Source organism: Stegastes partitus, unplaced genomic scaffold (genome assembly GCF_000690725.1).
Source record: "Stegastes partitus isolate 25-593 unplaced genomic scaffold, Stegastes_partitus-1.0.2 Scaffold1971, whole genome shotgun sequence".
Taxonomy (NCBI): Eukaryota; Metazoa; Chordata; class Actinopteri; family Pomacentridae; genus Stegastes; species Stegastes partitus.
Genome location: NW_007579702.1, coordinates 109,945 through 128,908, shown reverse-complemented (window position 1 = coordinate 128,908; position 18,964 = coordinate 109,945). Strand labels below are relative to the sequence as shown.

General features: G+C 39.6%; 1 protein-coding gene across 1 annotated transcript in view; it reads left to right on the top strand.

Moving 5' to 3' along the window:
- Positions 1-372: 372 nt before the first annotated feature.
- cygb2 (cytoglobin 2) overlaps positions 373-18,964 on the top strand; it is a 22,311-nt gene continuing 3,719 nt past the window's right edge. The window contains exons 1-2 of the mRNA XM_008303281.1: positions 373-566; positions 17,538-17,769. Coding sequence (XP_008301503.1) covers positions 373-566; positions 17,538-17,769 — 426 coding nt within the window. The remainder of the gene's footprint in view (positions 567-17,537; positions 17,770-18,964) is intronic.

The following is an 18,964-nucleotide window of genomic DNA, read 5'->3' as shown; positions in this document are numbered from 1 at the left end:
AGAGAAAGGGAGGGAGAGGTGAGGAGAAAGGAGAGAGAGCCCAACAGTGAGAAGTTTTTAGTTGGAGGGAGGACGAGCAGGGGAGAGTTTGGAGTGAGAGAGCTCTGTGGGTGGCAGCAGGGGGGACCGGGAGCTTCATTTTCCCCTTTTTTTTTTTTTTCTTTTCTCGGCCGTGAGCTCCGTCTGCCTCCTCCTCTCCTCCTCCTCCTCATCTTCTTCTTCTTCCTCCTCTTCTCTGCTCCTCTTCTCACCCGGACTCTCCTCCCAGCTCCCGCCGTGGGGTCTCAGCTCTCCGTCTCCCTCCCCCCCTCCCTCGCTCCCTACCTCCCCCGGGCCCTGCTGGGAGCCTCCGGGCTGCTGCGCCGCAGGAGGATGTCTCGCAGGGAGTCTCCCCCGCCGCCCTCGCCGCCTCCGCCGCTGCTGGGGCTGCAGAGAGGGGAGGTGCAGTGCGACGAGCGTCCGGAGCCGGCCGAGCCTCTGTCCGAAGCCGAGAGGGAGATCATCCAGGACACGTGGGGGCACGTCTACAAGAACTGCGAGGACGTGGGGGTGTCCGTGCTCATAAGGTGAGGAAGGAGGGGGAAAAAAAACCCATCTCATATCTGTCTTAGTTGGAACAAACTTTAGGTTAGTGAACTGAAAAGATTCTGGTTGTGTGTTTCTGCTGCCTGAGCCTGGATGCTGGTGGATACCTGTCTGGTGCATTGTTAATAATAATTAGTGGATGAGAAGTAAAGTGATTGCATCTCCTGCTTAGTTGGTCCCTGTCCTGCACTTTGCTTTTATTTGGACACATTTAAACAAAGGAAGAATCTAAATCTGTACTGTCAGGGTCACATAAACTTCTCCTGAGCTGTAAATGCCAAACAAAGTTACAGAAAGTGTTTGAATGAGGATTACTTTGAATAAGATCTTCAGCATCTAAACTGAATGCACAGGTTGATCATGTGCACCAGAGTGGTGGATATGGAGCACAAAACAAACAAAATAATGCATTAAAGGTGCAGATAAATCGAACCAGAGGTGAGCGGCTGAATCTTTGTGGCTTTGTTGTAAACTGGTGTAACTTCAGATTCAGAAAACATTGGCTGGCATCGACTGAAACTCTGGAAGAAACTTCATAAAACTAAAAAAAATGAGTACAAATGTCTTAAAAAAATTAACTTTTCATTTTTATTCAAGGATACAAATTGTATGCCACCTTTATAAGTAGTTGAGTGACTTCAACAGAAATGCTGTCATCTGTCTTATCTGTCATGATTTCTACCAGTTTGTTTCCATTGCTGCTTCAGTTTTCTTTTCTGTATAAAGGAAATGCAGCGTGAGATTCCTAATCTGGTATACAGCTGCATGATATTGAGAAAAACTGATGCAAAATGTAGTTTTTCAGTAACATATACTGTGAAATGAGAAAGTAAATTTGGCTTGAATGACTCTATTTGGAGAGAATTTATTATTCTCAAATGCCTGTCATGCTTTTTAGGAAGAAGTGCATCAAAAAGCTAAAAAAAAAAAAAAGCCATTTGAAACCTTCCTCATATGGTGGAACGCTGGCAAATGCTTTGGGTGACATTCAGATGTGGTTTTGCGCTCGTCACACGGAGCTTTGTGGAGCTACTTTAAATGGTCAAACAAATTAGTCGCGTTGCCTTGTGTGGTAGCAACAATTGCTAGACGCAGCTGACAGAGTACCTGTTTTTGGTCAACGTCATCCTTTCTGTTGCTGAAATATTTCGCTCCTGTTGTGCTGCTGCTGCCTTCTGTTCTGCTCATCTTGCAGCTGTGCACATGTGGAGCCTGAGTGTCAGAAGACTGTTGAGAATAAAGCAAAAAACAAACAAATTATAATAAAACTATGTATATCCAAGAATTCTTAAATTGGAGTAAATGATCAAAATGACAAACTTCTCTTGTAGATCAGTTGTGGAAAATGAGAACTGTGCAAGTTTTCCTTATGTATCAAACTGCGAGTAAAGTCTCTTGAAGGCAAACATGAAAACACATTTTCTTATCATCTTTTCTTTATGACAAAATTAGAACAGTTTGTCATTTCTTGGAAAATTTTCAGTTTTTCTCCTCAAGTGGGCGGGGCTAACTTTTAAAAGATGGCATCACATTGTTCTGTGCACCAATCAGGGTCTGGCAATGCTTCAATCAAAATCCAATGACAGTAAAAAAATAAAATAAAAAAATTAATCTTTTCACTCAAACAGAACAAAACAAAAAAGCTTTCGTTTGTATTTGGGGTGCGAAGTTTGAACAATACTCTTAACTGATACTTGGAAACCTTATTAATCAATAGCTTATTAATTAATAACACAAAATAAGCTAACTGGACATTATTCCATGTCCTTATAGTTGTTTTGAATGCTACTGTCAAGACAGTGTTTAACAGCAAGAGGCTCCACCTGGTGGCAGAACTAAATACTGCAGCTGAAGCTTTTCGGCTAATATATTTATTGTCTGTTCAATTATTAACAGCAGGTGATTTTTTTTATGAACACCAAATGAACTTATATTATTATGAATATTTCTAATTACAGAAAACATTTAAAATCTGAGGACAACTTTTCACCGGCTTTTATAATTGAGTTATTGTCTTCTGGATGGACTGACCTCCTGACCTGCTCCAGTGTTTTAGCGTTCTGTGTTCACATTTGTCAAAATCAACATGAAACACAGGCCTTCATCCAGAGGTGAGGTTCCCTTCTAACCCCTCGTTAAACAGTGTGTCAGCATGTGGAGACCTTTAGTGATTAGAAAAGGTTACGTTATAAAACTACAAAAAAAACAATGTTTTCTGAGCATCCCAAACACATTGTGTAGTGACTCTTTTGTACAATTAAAACTGGATCCTTATGTTCAGTTTAAAAAAAACTCTAAAAGTCAGTCATTCAACAGAGAGCTCAGCCAAAGTCGTGCTATTACATCACGGTGTGTCCAGATACCCAGAGGTCTGAGCAAACCTGAAAAACCTTCTCAGCACATGCATCCAACGAACGTATGGGTCAGTCAGTACCATGATTGAGCATCACTGTCTTGAAATTATTTCCAGTTAGTTACTCGTATGGCTAAATTACCCCAATATTACAATTATTATGTAAAGTAATATTACATTGTTTGAGCAGAGTTATAGGTGAGCTGGTGTGCTTGAGCTGCAGCGAGTGGCAGAGAGCCACTTGCCTGCTCATAAATCCACACATGGCAAAAGTATAGGTTACATCCAAACCATTTTAAGGAATGAAGAGATTATTTTCATTTAAAAAAACTTCTAAATCAGATTTAATCAATGACTGAGTAGGAACTTCAAACACAGTTCAGTGACCAAGTTAAATTAGACTGTAAAACAAACAAGAAAAATGTTTTTACTCTAATTTTCTTAAAGAATTAATTGATTTCTTTCTTACTTCAACCACCTTTAACCTCATCTTCAGGGTCTCACAACTTTATTCTTAAACCTAAGCAGTTATATTAAACTTAATCTGGACTTCTGGCCATGACCCTCTCTTACATATTTGTGCGTTAAACACAAACACAGTGAAAGAATTCAACACATCTTCCAAATAAAGAGCAGCTTAACAGAAACTGAAACTTTCCTTTTGGCTGATATTCTGCCTTTTACCTGCTCATCGTGCTGCAGTGATGCAGGAGTGTGTCTTCCTCCACATCATGGACATCACTACGTAGGTTTACATTCACATTTAGTGCACATTTTCAAAGCATTTCTAGATAATCTGCAATAGAAAGTGAGGATTGACTTATTTTATGTATTATCTGAACTTAAAAATGTGCATTAAAAAAAAAAGTTCAATCTATGTTGAGTGATGTGTTGACAGGAATGTTGTTTTTCTGTTATCACATGTTGAGGATTTTTTGAAGTTACTGACAGAAACAAAAATAGGAAACCAGCAGGGGTGAACAGCCACATAAAGTCATGTTTGGTCACTTTCACTCTTCAAATGAATGAGGATTAGTTGTGTCCCCAAAAAGAGGTCAGGTCCCCACAACATGAACACAACTCCACAGCGTATTCTGCACTCGTTCCTCTCACCAGTTACTGAACTGTGACAAGTGCAGCGACGGAGGGAACATGGCATTCCTCAGATGCTGATGAAGGACATCCATCGTCCACTTCTTCTCACACTCTGGCTTTGAGGCAGTGAATATTTTGAATTCGTAGCTTGTGGGTTTACAGTTTATGCCACACAAATTCAAACTTTTACGTTCCTTGTGTTTACTATTTTGCACAACTCTTGCTCTGCCGTTGCTGCTGCATTCTCAGGTTGTCAAAAAATACCAATAAACATTAAATCCTTTTCCAGAAGGCCGATCTCCTACAGACAGCGAGTCTCTGTAAAGTGTAAGTCCAACTATGTACCGCTGCTTGACTGGGATTTTTACATTTTTGTTTTGTATATATCAAAGAAGAACGCTTGATTTGTTTGAATGTCCTCAGCTAAACTGTCCCAGTGCTACACTAAGGAAGCCCTTAAGTGCTTGTTAAAATGGACAGCGAGTCGTAGCCTTGGAGACTGATGTGGGTGAGACAAACTGATTTTCGGTGTTGGGTGACGAGAATCCTCGAGGCAGAAAGTAGAAGGGGCAGAGAGCATCTTTTGTATGTGAGTGTGTGTCTTGAGCTCTTATCTGTGGATGACAGCTACAAGCTTTGGCACTTAAACGCCTCCCTGCATGCTTCCCTATCTGTCCTCTCCTCTGTCACTCCTTTCACTTGCTTACATCTTTCTTTCTTTTTTTGGTGATTTTCTCCTCCTCCTTTGAAGAAAAGGTGTCACCGGCCTTCCCTTTGAAATCTCAGTTAGCCGCGATGATGGTCGGATCAATTATGTCAAAGTCGCCAAGCGCGTTGCGTTTCCAGGTTCGCTCTGGTCTGGATACGCGTCGACACCTTGGAGTTTCTCGTAGCTAAGAAACAGCAGAGTGAACATAATGTCTCAACAGACTGCCAGATAGACAGTGACAGAATATAGTCTAGCATCTAGTGACTCTTTTCACTTTATATTTAAACATGTAACTATCAGAACAAAAATTCTCACTGACCTCCTAAAAACTAAAATTCAGTCTCCACTGATTGTGTATACGTTTCCTCAGAGGTGTGACATGACCAATTCCTCTCTTATCAACATTAAAACCAACATTATGTCACAAAATCTACTTATCAGCCCCTCTAAAGCAGGTTCATCAACGGGTCACACCTCGTTTTTAATTATTATCCATACATAATCTGCCCTAAAGACTCATTTTACCTCCCTTTGACCTCCCTTTTAAAGATATTACAAACCTGAATGGATTCAAACTTTCTCAGTCTTAGTGAAAATAAGATCTTAATGCTGGGTAGACCAGACCTTTTGAACCACCCTGACATCCATTTCCATATAATCCATCTTTTGTGAAAAATCTAACTGATCTTTGACAGCTTCTTTGAATTTAAGGTAAACTTTACTGATCACCAGGGAGATTTATGTTCCTGCGAGACATAGAAGAAGCAAGACAAGACGAATCGATCAGCTAAGGCAGGGGTGTCAAACTCTGGCCCGCAGGCCAAATTTGGCCCGCTTTGTAATTATATTTGGCCCGCGAGACAATACCAAATGACTACTAGAATTGCCCCCGGTATTATACTGTACAGCACATTCACCGCTAATACTACAAATCCCATAATGCCCTGTTGTTGTTTTGGCACGTCAATCAGGACAGGACCCAGAAACTCCCTCTCTGTGACAGTAGGCATAGCGACTTCACACTACAACTGTCACTGTGCCATTGATGTGTTTTTTTATTTATAATTTGATTTTGCATGTCTCCACTGTTAAGTTATATTTAATGTATGGTAATAAGTTTAAGCTTAATAAGCTTGTTCCATATTCAATTTTAAAGCAAAATTTGATTCGGTCCATATTAAAAGGTTCATTTGTTCAATGTTGGCCCGCGACTTTGTTCAGGTTTTAAATTTTGGCCCACTGTGTTTTTGAGATTGACACCCCTGAGCTAAGGGGTCAGAACCACCTTTTTGATGAAGACCCATCATTCTCCCAGAGACTTTAAAAACTCGTTATGTGGCGGCAGAGCAGTCGTCTCTTCCGCATCTGCAGCTGGTATAAACATGCAGCTGCTTGTCTTCAACAATAAAAACAAGAGCACCATCACATAACACCAGTACTGGCCTCCTTACACCAGCTTCCTGTCAATTTTAGGACTTTATTGCTTGTTTTTTTTTAAGGTTTTTATTGATTGGCGCCACCTTATTTAGAAGAATTCTTACATTATCACTCTCCGGTTAGCGCGCCGAGGTCAACCAACCAGATCTCGGATGTTCCGAGATGTAGGCACGAAAATAGAGGCGGTGGAGTCTTCACAGTGGCTGCTCCTAATCTCTGGAACAGTTTGCTTTTCCATGTGAGAACTGCTCAGACTTTAAAAACTTTTAAGCCGCTGCAAAACGCCCACCTCTTCTCTTTGGCATTCAGCGGAGCTTGACACTTTGTTCCATCGTTTATCTTTTATTATTTTATTGCTGTTTTATTTTAGTCATTGTGTCTTATGGTTTGCTAATTTGTTTTCACAGCATTTGGTTCAACTCCTTGTTTTTAAATGTGCTTTTTGAGTAAATTTGATAAAAGCTGATATGTAAAAACTTTAGGGTTTTGTTTCTTGGCTGTAAAAGTCTCTCTGGCTGCCTGGAAGTGTGAGTTGGAAGATTTTGTGATTTATGCTAAGCTAGTCTGGCTATCCAAATGTAGGTGTATAGGTCGTTATTTGAGTGTTGTGGTTTTTAAATCGTCTTCACTACAGGAAACAATAACCTCAGAACTAGCGACATACATGTTGAAACATAAGTTTTGCTATAGATCTGAGTTGTGCAATAGGGTCGTCCTGCTTCGTTAGCCATTTTAATGACAGTGCTGTGTCTGACTGTTGCACCAAAACAATTCCTTTTTTTGCAGGGGCATCGTTGCTCCATCCTGGGTTTAGCACTGCCCAAGATGATTATGATTGGTTTAAAAAACACTATCCGGAGCTTTTTTTCCTCCCTCCTATAGCAGAATGGTGATGAGATGCATCCACAGCTCAGGTCAGAGTATGTGAGACTGATGCTAAGCTAACTTCTGCTGGCTGTAGTTTCATATTTAACAGAGTGTTGATGTTCTCTTGACAAAAGCGTAAATATTAATGCATTCCTAAAATGGGTCTGGGTGTTAAAGTAGAATTGGTTTTCCATCAAATATAAAAAACAAACAAACAAACAAAAAAGAAAAAACATGTTAATTTACACAAAAAATCAAACATAAACTGGAAAACACAGCAGTATTAAAGTCAGGAAATTGTGCTTTCATATTAGTTGGGAAAATGGATTTTACTTTATTAGTATCAAGACTAAACTATCAAAATGCTTTCAAATGTTTCCAACTGTTTGTGCATTTTCATTTTGGACTTCCATCCATGCATCCACAGCAAACATGTAAGACGACAGTATAATGAAAATGACCACCACAATATCCCAGAGGCCAGTGTGATCCCTGATGATTACTTCTACTGTTTACACCAACATTAAATAGAAAAGATCCATTATTACTGCAAATGTTGAGTTTTTGCTTGTAAAAGATTGAACTGTTTAATCAATCTGAAGTGTTTGTGTTGTTTCATCACTTCACTCGACATCTTCATGGTTCCACCACCGTGTAAAGCACAAAGCGTGTAATTATCAACAGTTGGCATGCAGTTTGTATCCCGAGGCTGACGATGGGTCAAACTCTTGTGCGGTTGCGATCTTGACGTTGAGAGCAGTTCACAACATCTCCCACGAGATGAGAACTCCTACTTACATTTTCATGTCGATCCATCTGCCTGGATGCTTGGAGAGAAGAGACGGCTACAAAAGCCTCAGCTGATCTCACCAATGCGTACAAATGCAATTGCACCAACGAGTGAGAGCGCCCCGGGCGACGGCAGAGCACTGTGCATATGGCAGCTTTGTGACTACAATCAGACCCTGCATACTTTGATTCAAAGGCTATTGTTGTAGTGATGGTGCTGATGGGAGGAATCAGGCACATTTTCATTCTCAAGTGGAGGAATTTTGAGCCAATCTCACTTGAATAGTTGTAGGTATTTCACGCAGCATTTGTAAGAATAACAGCAGAGCAAAATGCCCAAATGTTTGTATTCCATTTCTCTGTCTATCTCTGGGTTTAGCTACTGTAATAACCTACAATGCAATTAAGCAGGGGTGTTCTTTTCTTAAGCTGTAAAGATCACTTATCCTACTGAATATATACATAAAATGAACAAAATACAGCCATGATAGCATCCTTTACGTTCATGTTTTAGCATGTTAACTATTGCTAATTAGTGCAAAAACACAACGTAGAACCGAGGCAGGTGAGAATGCTGATTGTTTAGCAGGTTAATAGATAAAAACATGAAGCAAAGTATAAAAATGTAACCTGGTGATCTTGCTCAAATGAAAATTAGAGGATCAAAGGTTCATCCTCTGGGGCTCATGGATGTGTACTCCCAAGTTCATGGCAATTAATTCAGTGTTTTGCAAGATATTTCACTTTACACCAACAATGCGCTAGTAGTAATAGAGGAAAGGTAAGAAAAACACCAGGTTTATCTGAATTCATCCTGTAAATGTCTGTTTTATGGCAATCTATCCGATAATTGTGGTGTTTACTGATAAACAACTGATTAGTTTGTGAATTTTATTCATTTAACCTTTCCGCATTGGTGGTAGATCTTCTACAATCAGGACGATATGTGGTATTTTTAATTAGTCAATTATTAAGCAGTCGGCATGGAGTCGAGGAGTTTGTCTCGTGAAAAAGGCGTCCTTGAAGTTTCAGCGGTGCAGCTTAAGATTATTCATAGTTCTCCAAAGAACTACAGAAACACTTCCAGTTTAATCAAAGTGCGATTAACAAGTGCCACTAATGGTGCTGCTTATCTTTGATGACTTAATTTAAATGCAGAGGCAGGTGTACCAATGTGTTCAGAGCTCTCTAAAGTACTAAACACCAATTCCCTGCTCACACGGCGACAAAATGTTTCTCACTGTGCCTTGATATGCAGGCAGCTTTACAGACATATCTGATCATTGTTGTGGCCCACCATGCACCAGCCATCCTACAAGTGCAACAAAAAAATAGCTGCACATCTCTCCCATGATGCTCTCAAATGATGTAAGATGGAAAAAATATCCACAGTTACGCTTTTAGAGATAATTAACGTCTATATGAGAGGTACTGACTGTGGTCAAGGAGTGACAACGGAACCCAAAGTCAGGAAAGTAAAAGCAAAACTGTGATGTACATCCGTGTCTTCGGCTTCGTTCAGACTGCAGGCAAATCAGTTTCATAAATTTGATCTTTAAGAAAAAGTGTCTGCACTGTTATTTGCAAGTGATCAGACTGCGTCGAGATCACAGACTGTTTATAAAGACAGACAAACCCTCCGTGACATTAACCAAAAGTTTCCTGAACAGCTTCTTTGAAGCTCAGTGTTGTGGCTCTGACTGTTGCTATTGTGGATCATACAAATATTTCTGGGTCTGGACTGTGTTACGAGAGCACCGACCTGTCAATCAAACCAGCCACAACCTTTATGCAACCTAAATAGCTAAGTTACATAAAAATATAACCACGGTACAGTCGTCATAAATGGAAAAATCAGGTTTAGGGCCAAAATCCTTTGTTATACCAGCTGTAAACATGTTTATATCTGCTGTGAAGTTACATGTTATAACATAGGTTGTGATAGGAACTGACTCGCTTTTGGTGCCAGTCTCAAGTGGCCATTTGAGGAACTGCACTTTCCTGTATTTGTGCTTCACGTTTCAGCCGTGCAGGTTTCTGCTTAGTGGAGACGTGACTTACCTCTACACGTGTTGATGTGAAAATTATGTAGGCGTCAGTAACTGTGTAGTTACATGGGCGACACTGATGTATCTGCAGAAATCAAATTGGAATCACATTTTTAATTCTGGATACAATCTGAATATAACAAAGAAACTGATTTAGACTGACAGTCCAGTTCTCAGGCCTGCTGTATGTCTGAATTTCAGGCCTATTCCCCTAAAAAACCAGTCACTGTATCTACTAGTGCTTTTTATGTGCTGATATCTTATTGTACTACATCTTGTGCTGCACACTGCCCCTCAACATGTGTGAAAGACAGCTTATATTGTCATAAGAGTTAGTGAATAAAATGAAAACTTGCAGCAGCGTTGTAGCCAATGAGATCACTGAATTATGCTGACGTAGGATGAAGCCTGTGTGTGATCTGACAGACTCCATGGTTGATGGGTTTTATTTACATATAAAGAAAGTACAGTTAACAAGTCAGCTAAAGGTTGTTTTCCCCCCCTGTGGCCTCCTTTAATAAATTATGGGAAATGTTTAAAGCATGGTTATGCTCTAGCAAGAAATACTTGGTCAAGGGAAGCATTGTGATTATGGTTGGTAAATACATAATTAAGTTGTAGTATGCATGAATCCATCACTTCACCCGTCACACCGTCACTGTCCGCTCATGTCACTAAACTCGTTGTCCTGCAAAGGGAAATGAAGAGATGCATAATCGTCCAATATAAACAGAATTTGTGGGGATGCTGGGCTGAATAATGCACAGGCCAGAACAAGCACAAGAACACCAACTTTGAACCATAAAAGGTTTACCTGCTAATTTTATATAATGCAAAGGTCAAAGAACCAGGCACCAAAACCCCACACGGTACAGAGACATTGTAAAAATGTTTATTTTTTAATTACTTTTTAATTCAATTTAAAAAAAAAAAAACACAGTTTACTGGTATTTAACAGATTTTCCCTGTTTTGTTAAATTACAGATAACAACTTGTAAAATCCCAAAATGTAATCAATACACTTGAAAAAAAAACTGTAGTAGTTTTACACTGCTTTATTGTATTTTAATCAGCTAAAAATATAATTATTATAAAGATATTTGCCTTTTTGTCAACATGCAGAATCTTTTAAACTTACTTTTTGTGACACACTTGCTGCCAGATTTTCAGATTATTGTTTTTCATTTTTTAAACTTTTAATTTTTTCTACAGTGTAATTCTTTCGACTGCTTGATTTTAAACCTTGGCTTGGGAGCATTTTTGATTGTTGGTCTCTGGAAGGTGAAATGAGTGTGCAGCACATAGTGATGCATCGAGTATTATCGAGTATTATAGAGAACAGAAAAGTACGAAACAACAGAACAAAGGCTGCAGTTTCTTTTTCTGTGGTTTTTGTATCGTAAAGCCCTAAAACTTAAATCCCTCAAACTCATCAGTGTGTGTGAAAGTCACATATTTACAGTTATGAAACACCAGAGGGGAATGTTAACCCTTAAATATTAGTAAAAGCATGTAAACATTCAGTGTCATACGATCTTTCTCTTAAGGTGACATTTCTACACTAACACACCAACAAAGTTTCCCTGTAGCCCACAATCTTCCTTCCATATTATCTTTGAATGCAAAGTAAAACCAAGTCTTGGCTACAGGGGATTAAACATTTCATCTGTCGAACACAAGAGGAGGAGAACGTCTTATTCTTAAAGCGCTGCCGTTAACTTTCATGTTTGTCTCAGCTGAACAAGAGCTACTAGACGGTCTGAATTGTTCTTGTCGCCAAAGAAAAGGAGTGTGTACGTATCACGACAGCTGGTAGAGGCGAGTTAGAAGCGCTACGGGCGAGCCGAGTCTCTGTAAGCGTAGCATGACATCGGATCTGGGGGATGTGGATGTAGCGTAGCAGGGCTGCCGACGGCCAAACTCCAACAGGGAAATAACTGTACTAGCAATTCTAGTTAGCTGGAGCCTTGACAAGATTTAAAGTGGGTCAGAGCAGAAGTGTGTGTGTGTGTGTACATGTAAATCCATCTGTTTCAGGCTGTTTGTCTGTAAATGTCTCTGTGTTCACAACTAGACTTTGCACTGTCAGTGAAAACCAGCAATACTTAATCTGTCACATTTCTCACACATCCCCCTCAGCTAAGCTTGTGGAGACTTTATTGTTGCTTCGGTATTCGGCCTTTCTCCTGCCGAGCCCACAGACAGCTGTGATGAAAACTGTCAAAGCCCGAATCAAAACAAATCTTCGATCATTTACATCTTCATTGTTTATGTCTCTGCTTACATCCACCAGGGAGGTTCACGGGTTGAATTTACTACATCGGCACCTAAAGTGACTCGTGCTGGAAAGACCTCAAAGACAATCCAGTCAGTTTGGTCGCAGGTCTCAGTTTTGAAAAGCTCTGAGGTGAGGCGTGGAAAAGATTTGTTTTTCTTTACTGCTGGAACAGTTTGTCATGTTTGTGAGGATTTTAGAACTGACAGCATTCATTTTGTATTGTAGTCTGTTGGTTGGTCCATCACTCTGGTCCAGTTGTCTTTACAACAATCAAATGGATTACCATGAAACCCTGAAAAGGCATTCATGATCCCCCAGAGACAGAAACCTGCGTTTTCTTCCTTCTCAAATCAAGTTTATTGTCATTTTGCTGTACATACGCAGTCGTACAGGCAAGATGAAAGACCATTTCTTCAGGATCATTTAATTAGTAAGTAATGGACGTCTGGGATAAGACACTAAACGTTCACTGTCGCTGTCTCCTGAAGGGGACGCTGTGTCCATGCACGCCGCCATCATGTTGAACATGGTGAACCTCTTCAGGTCCTGGTAGGTCTTCAGGAACACATGATGTTGTGACGATGGTGAAGCTGCAGATGCTGCCCAGAGCTAGTCTGCATCCCCTCCAGCTGTATGTCCGTCTGGGATGTTGTCATGGAGCCATGTTTCTGTTAAAGCAGACACTCAGCAGTCCCTCCACTCTCTGTGGGTTTCTCTCAGCAAACGTAGCTCGTCCAGCTTGTTGTGGAGGAAGCGGACATTGGAGAGCAGGAGGACGGTCCTACTGGTCTGGAGGGGTTAGCCTTTAGTCTTGCATGGATCCCAGCTCTCCTTCTCCTTTGTTTATGTTCGTACCGTTTGTACTTACTTCTCTCTCGGGTAACTGCCGGCGTAGTCTCCGATCGGACTCTGTGTTGGTGTAGTATGTCCACATCACAACTGATCGCTGCAGTTTTAGCGTCATTCACTGTCCTGACGCCCAGCAAAGTCTCTCGTCTGTAAGTTTTGCTGATTGAACGTCTGGGATGGACAAGACACTCAAAATGTTCACTTTCGTTGTCTCCTGAAGGGGCCACTGTGTCTATGCGCACCACCATCACCATGGCAAAAAAAACCCCATCATTGTGAGGTCAACTTTGGTTTATGAAAAAATATGTAAAACAAATTAAATTTCCATCAGCCTTGGCCTTGTGAGCATGTTTACATGCAAACAGTAAAGCAAGCAGCATCTTGCAAAGCTTAGAAAAATAAAGTGCCAAAGTGTGAAACTGCAGTTCCTCAAATGGCCACTTGAGGCTGCCTCCGATAGTGAGTCAATCCTCATAGACCTCCATGTTAAACTGGCCTTTAACTTTTAACTTCAGAGCAGAAATAAACATGAGGTCCTGGTTCATTCTGGTTCAATGGTTTGTGTGTCTGAAGCTTATTTCCTTGTTCATGAAAATTCTACAAGGGATTTGTATTTTATTTACATTTTTTATTTAGCTGCTCTGTTTGGATTGTATCAAGGCTAAAAGGTAAGCAGGTGACAGATGGGTGACATCAGTTTGATTTTTAATCCAAAAGCTGTGAAAACACATCTGGAAATGTGTCTGAATTTCACAAAGATGAATTTAATAGACAAAGCTGTCAAATTCACATTTAATATTCTTTTTTTTTTTTTTTTAAATCTCTTTTTAGTTTTTGTAAGATGGTATTTTTGTGCCACCCCATCAGGTCGTGTATTACATATTTTGTTTTTTGTATTTCTATTTAATTGTTTTTGTTTTGTTTTTTGTTTTTTTTTTACAGTGCACACACATTTTTTTAACAAGTTTGAAAGACAGACAAACTAAGCTGTCCAATCAAGTCAAGCCGTTATAGAGAACCTCAACAGCCAGTATTTTATATCATTTAATTTGGACAATGAATGTAATTTAAGCCCTTTCCAGACTTGGACCTTGTTGTGCAAATATGTTCTCAGTTTGACATGTGAGTCTGAACAGTGTCTGATTTCTGAACTCTTGGAAAACAACAATCAGTTTGAACTGCTGTCAGATTTAAGTAAAGGTTGAACCAGCACAAAGTTTGATCCATCAAAGCAGAGAGATAAAACACATGTCTGCTGCTCTCAGCTGTGATGATGAATTAAAATTAGATTTGATGACATTCAAGCAAGAAGAAAAACAATTGTTCCTTACCTTTCTGTAAATTTCAGTAAACGAACATTATCCTAACATGAATAGATCACTGAAGAGTTCAAGAACGTATCATAGACGTTTCTAATCTGACTAATATTTCGACTCCGGTAGGTTTCTTTCAGTTTGGTTCGCTCGCGTTCTCCGCACTAGACGGGCTTGAAAATTAAACACCCGTTTTCAGCACACCTGCATCCAATTACGCTCAAAGAGTCTGATCAATCTGAGCTGCAGGGTCTCATCAGCGCCTCTGCCCTGTAAAGGTTTCTGCTGGGAGCTTCCTGCCACGCCGCTGCCGCAGAGGCGAATTACTCACTTTACAGGCAGGAAAAAAAAGCACATGTGAGTTGTTGAACTGCACCTCAGTCAAAAACCTGCGTAGTCGGGGAGAATGGGAGGGATTGATTTGAATTTATGGCACACGGAGCATCGAAAGGAGTCAGGATGTCGTTTGTAGGATGACATTTTGGGCTTAAGTGGTATAAAATGAAAAAGAACGGTGACTCTATAGCTTCGGGCGGTTCATTTTTTTTAGGTGTTTTGCATGCGTGGTTCTCACTGGGATTTGTCCCAGTTAAAGCTAATAGATGTCATAGTTGTCATCCTGTTGGGTTTATTGCCAGGCAAAAATTCCAAAATAAATAATAACAACAATGAAGTCTTTGTGTTCAGGATTTTAAATCTTGCTGTTGTTGTTTCTTACATTCTTCAGGAAATTCTTCTAAAGTTGTAAAATACAAACAGAAAATCATTCTCAGCAGGAACGTTTCTCCCTCACACGTCTGTCTTCATTGCAAACCAGTGAAGAAAGAAAAAATAAGAAACCCAGCATGTTTTTTGGATTGTGATGTATTTTACCCAAGATGTTAGGGTTTAAAGTTTGGAAACTGTTAGCAAAGAAGGTCGTAGATTACCTGAAGACTGGTTTTGAAAGGTTTTTTTATTTGTGTGTTGCCCTTGTTTTTACAGAGGAAACATATTGGGATAAAGGCAAAAGCATACAACAAAAATTTTGATTTTTTTCCCGCTTAAAATGCTTAAATAAAAACAAATCTACAGACAAATCTCCTCAGGGTGCTCAATAGTGAAAAATATCAGTATATTTTGTTTAAAAAGTTTGTAAGATGAAAAAAAAAAAGTACATGTGGAAGAATAATAATGAAATAAAATGATGTTATTGAATAGAGATAATTCATTATTTGTCCTTTAATTTTGCTTCTGTTATCAAATTTTATCACAGATTACAAAGTAATTTGGAGCTTGATGGGCTGTTCAGAGTTTTTTTGGTTGGTTTTTGTTTGTTCTTATTTCCGGTGTCTGTGACAGGCCTTAAATCACAACATGACATGAACATTAAAAGAGCAAGTGACAGGAGTGAACCCACTAATAGTTGTGACTTGTCACCAAAAAAAAGTATGTTTTTGTATTTATCTGTTGTTTTCTGAAGTATCAGACAATAGATGGAGCCACTGGTGAAGAGATGCACCATCATCACACGTCTGACAGATTCACACTTGGAATGTGTTGGCATCATCTTTTGTGGGTTTTTTTAAAAACAGGAATGAGCAGGAGAGAATCTCTGTGGCTCAGGTGGTAGAGCAGAGTGTCTGCTAATCACAAGGTCGGTAGTTCAGTCCCTGATCTTTCCTGTCAACATGCTAAAATGTCTTTGTGCAAACAACTGAATGCTGAGTTGATTCAGATGGTAGATGAGCACCTTTGCATTGGATCTCCACCACTGCTGGTGTTTGTAGATGGATGACAAAGTGATTTTTAAAAAACTGTTCTGGTGGAGGAAGCATTCACATCCTTTATTGAAGTAAACATATCAATACCACTCTGCAAACGTGCTCTGTTACAAGTAAAAGTCCTGCTTTGAAAAGCATTACTGAAGTGAAAGTGTGTTATCAGGAAAATAGAGTTAAGCATTAAAGTAAAAATACTCAACGCAGCTGGTTGAGGTGGAGCAAGTCTCAAATAATTTTGCATCCAACTGCAACAAATGATTATTTTCAATCTGGACTAATCTGCTGATTGTTTTGTTTGTAGAAAATTGTGAAGAAAATAGTGAGAAATGCCACCACAAGTGCTCTGAACGTATGTCAAAGTAGTTGCTAATTTTCTGTCGAGCTGATTAATTAACAGATAGTTTCAGCTGCATCTCTATGAACTGCCAGTCGTTTATTTCAAAGTTAAATATTGTATTTTTTAAGTTCTCAATGCTTTCTGTGCAAAAATCTTAATTTGTAAAGTAACTAAAGCTGTCAGTTGAGCAAAAAGTGGAATATTTTCTTCTGTGATGTGATGGAGTAGAGGTAGAGCGATAAGGAAAGTACAACCACCTCAAGCTAGCATGTGAGTGAATGTGTGAGTACGTTCCACCACTAGTTAATTTACTGAACACTCTTAAATCCAAACTATTAACTTTAAAGGTCATGAATGGATTTATCCGTATATAAGTAAGGCCTGTAGTTCACAAAGACAGGCTGTATATTTATTGTTCTTCCTCAGCCTTAAAGTTGTTTATATGTGATGGAGCATCAGGTAAAGCTTTTCCAGTAAAGTATTTATATACATTTATATGTGTAAGATAAGATAGAGTTTGTAGTCTTACAGCACGAAAGGGGATGGTGCAAGAACGAAGGCAACATAAGCAAAAAAAAACAATAAAAATGAGCAAGAAATATACACAAGTACTACAGATCTGCATAGATTTCTCTATTTGTGGAAAATAATATTTAAAACGTATAAAATCAGTTCAGAATTAAAGAAGTCTCTCGCATGAGGAGTGAAACGTCTTCAAGAACCAAAAAGAGAAGTCCAGTTGCCGTCCGCTGAACGTCATAAATATTGCACAGACTGAATATTTTACATAATGATGCACCTGGCAGAAAGTCAGAGGATCATCAAAGTTATTACAGATCCAACCTGAGGGGAAATAAAAAGTCGGCACCAACTTTTATTGCAATACATTAAAAAAACATTTCAGAACTGAACCAAAAGTGTGAAGCTGGTGGCAGTGCTAAATTAAAAACCAGGAGATCACCGAGGTCAACGGGATTCATTCCCAGGTGAATGTCTGAAACATAGATGGCTAAATATTTGTGTTCCAGACTGAAATATTCAAGTTAACATGGATGAAAAAATACATTTATTTTGGATTTTTCTAATCAGTATGAAATAAATCTGCCTCCTGTAGGTTCTTTGTCAACTTCCCGTCGGCCAAACAGTACTTCAGCCAGTTCCAGGACATGGAGGATCCAGAGGAGATGGAGCGGAGCAGCCAGCTTCGGCACCATGCCCGCAGGGTGATGAACGCCATCAACACTGTGGTGGAGAACCTCCATGACCCGGAGAAGGTGTCGTCAGTGCTGGCCCTGGTGGGAAAGGCCCACGCCATCAAGCACAAAGTGGAACCCATTTACTTTAAGGTAACTTTCTGAACAATCCCCACTCTGATAGCTCTTCACTTCAGGGAGCGAAGTGCCACGTGGGTGCTGTTTCACTGTTACTCAATCAGTTTGCCCATGAAACTAATCAGACCGTGACCTGAAAGATAATCTCCATCCAGGATAAGTAGCAATACAACGGAGGTATTTTCTTGCTTCAGCAGCCCCTCGAATTCTCCAAAGCATAGCAAAGACATTTTCTCATTACTGATCTAATATCATAGCGGATATTACACTTATGTCACCTTTTTCTGTGTACTCAGGTTAAAAAAAACCCTTTTAGTTTTGCTCCTATGTCGGAAATGCAGCTATTATCTGTTTGCAAAGAAAAATACATTCAATTGTTGAACCTATATTTGGATAAAAGAAAAAACATTTCCTCCCAAGGTCTGTTTTTAATCAAATTTATTCTGTATAAAATGAAACATACTGACACGACAGATAAACATACCAAGTTTAATTCAGGAACTCATCTCCTTGAAGTGCAGCTCTGTATCACAGCAGTGAGGTGAGAAGCGCCGCAGGGGAGCAAAAAACCACCATTTTCGGCTGCTTGTTATAAAGTATATTTCTTATTTGCTATGCTGAACCAAAAGCAGGAACATTTAATTTACACCAATGTACCAAACACTAAATCGACAATGATCCTGGATTTATAGCGCATCGTGCCGACAATTAAAGAGAAAAGCAGCATATTTTAAAAGGCAGCAGTCAAAAGTTAATGAATGTTCGAATCATTTGAAGCTGTTTCCAAACGTACCGGCACTGATTATATGTGGAGGCAGAAAAAAGAAGGAATAAGCATCATCAAAACGTGTTTAATATAGACCGTGTGGTTACGTAACGTTCTGAGTGAAATCCAATGTACTTCCCTCTTCATCTGATTGCAGAGGGAAGTATATCGCTTCCCTCTTCAAGCCTTTTCAGTGTCAGCAGTTGCTTCATAAATGCAGCTGTGAAGAAAACACATTACCACCATTTAAGCCTTCGCTGGCCCAAGATTGAAATGATCTCCTTGTGCAGGAATCATTAAACAGATTAGTCCCAGTGTGTTCCCTGGATTCTTACAGCCATTATACACCAGGGTGAAGCCTTTAGGTCATTATATGTTCGCTTTAGTCATTCCTGGCTGCTCGTGATGGTGGTGACACATCAGGCAGCGTGAGAGAAAGAAACA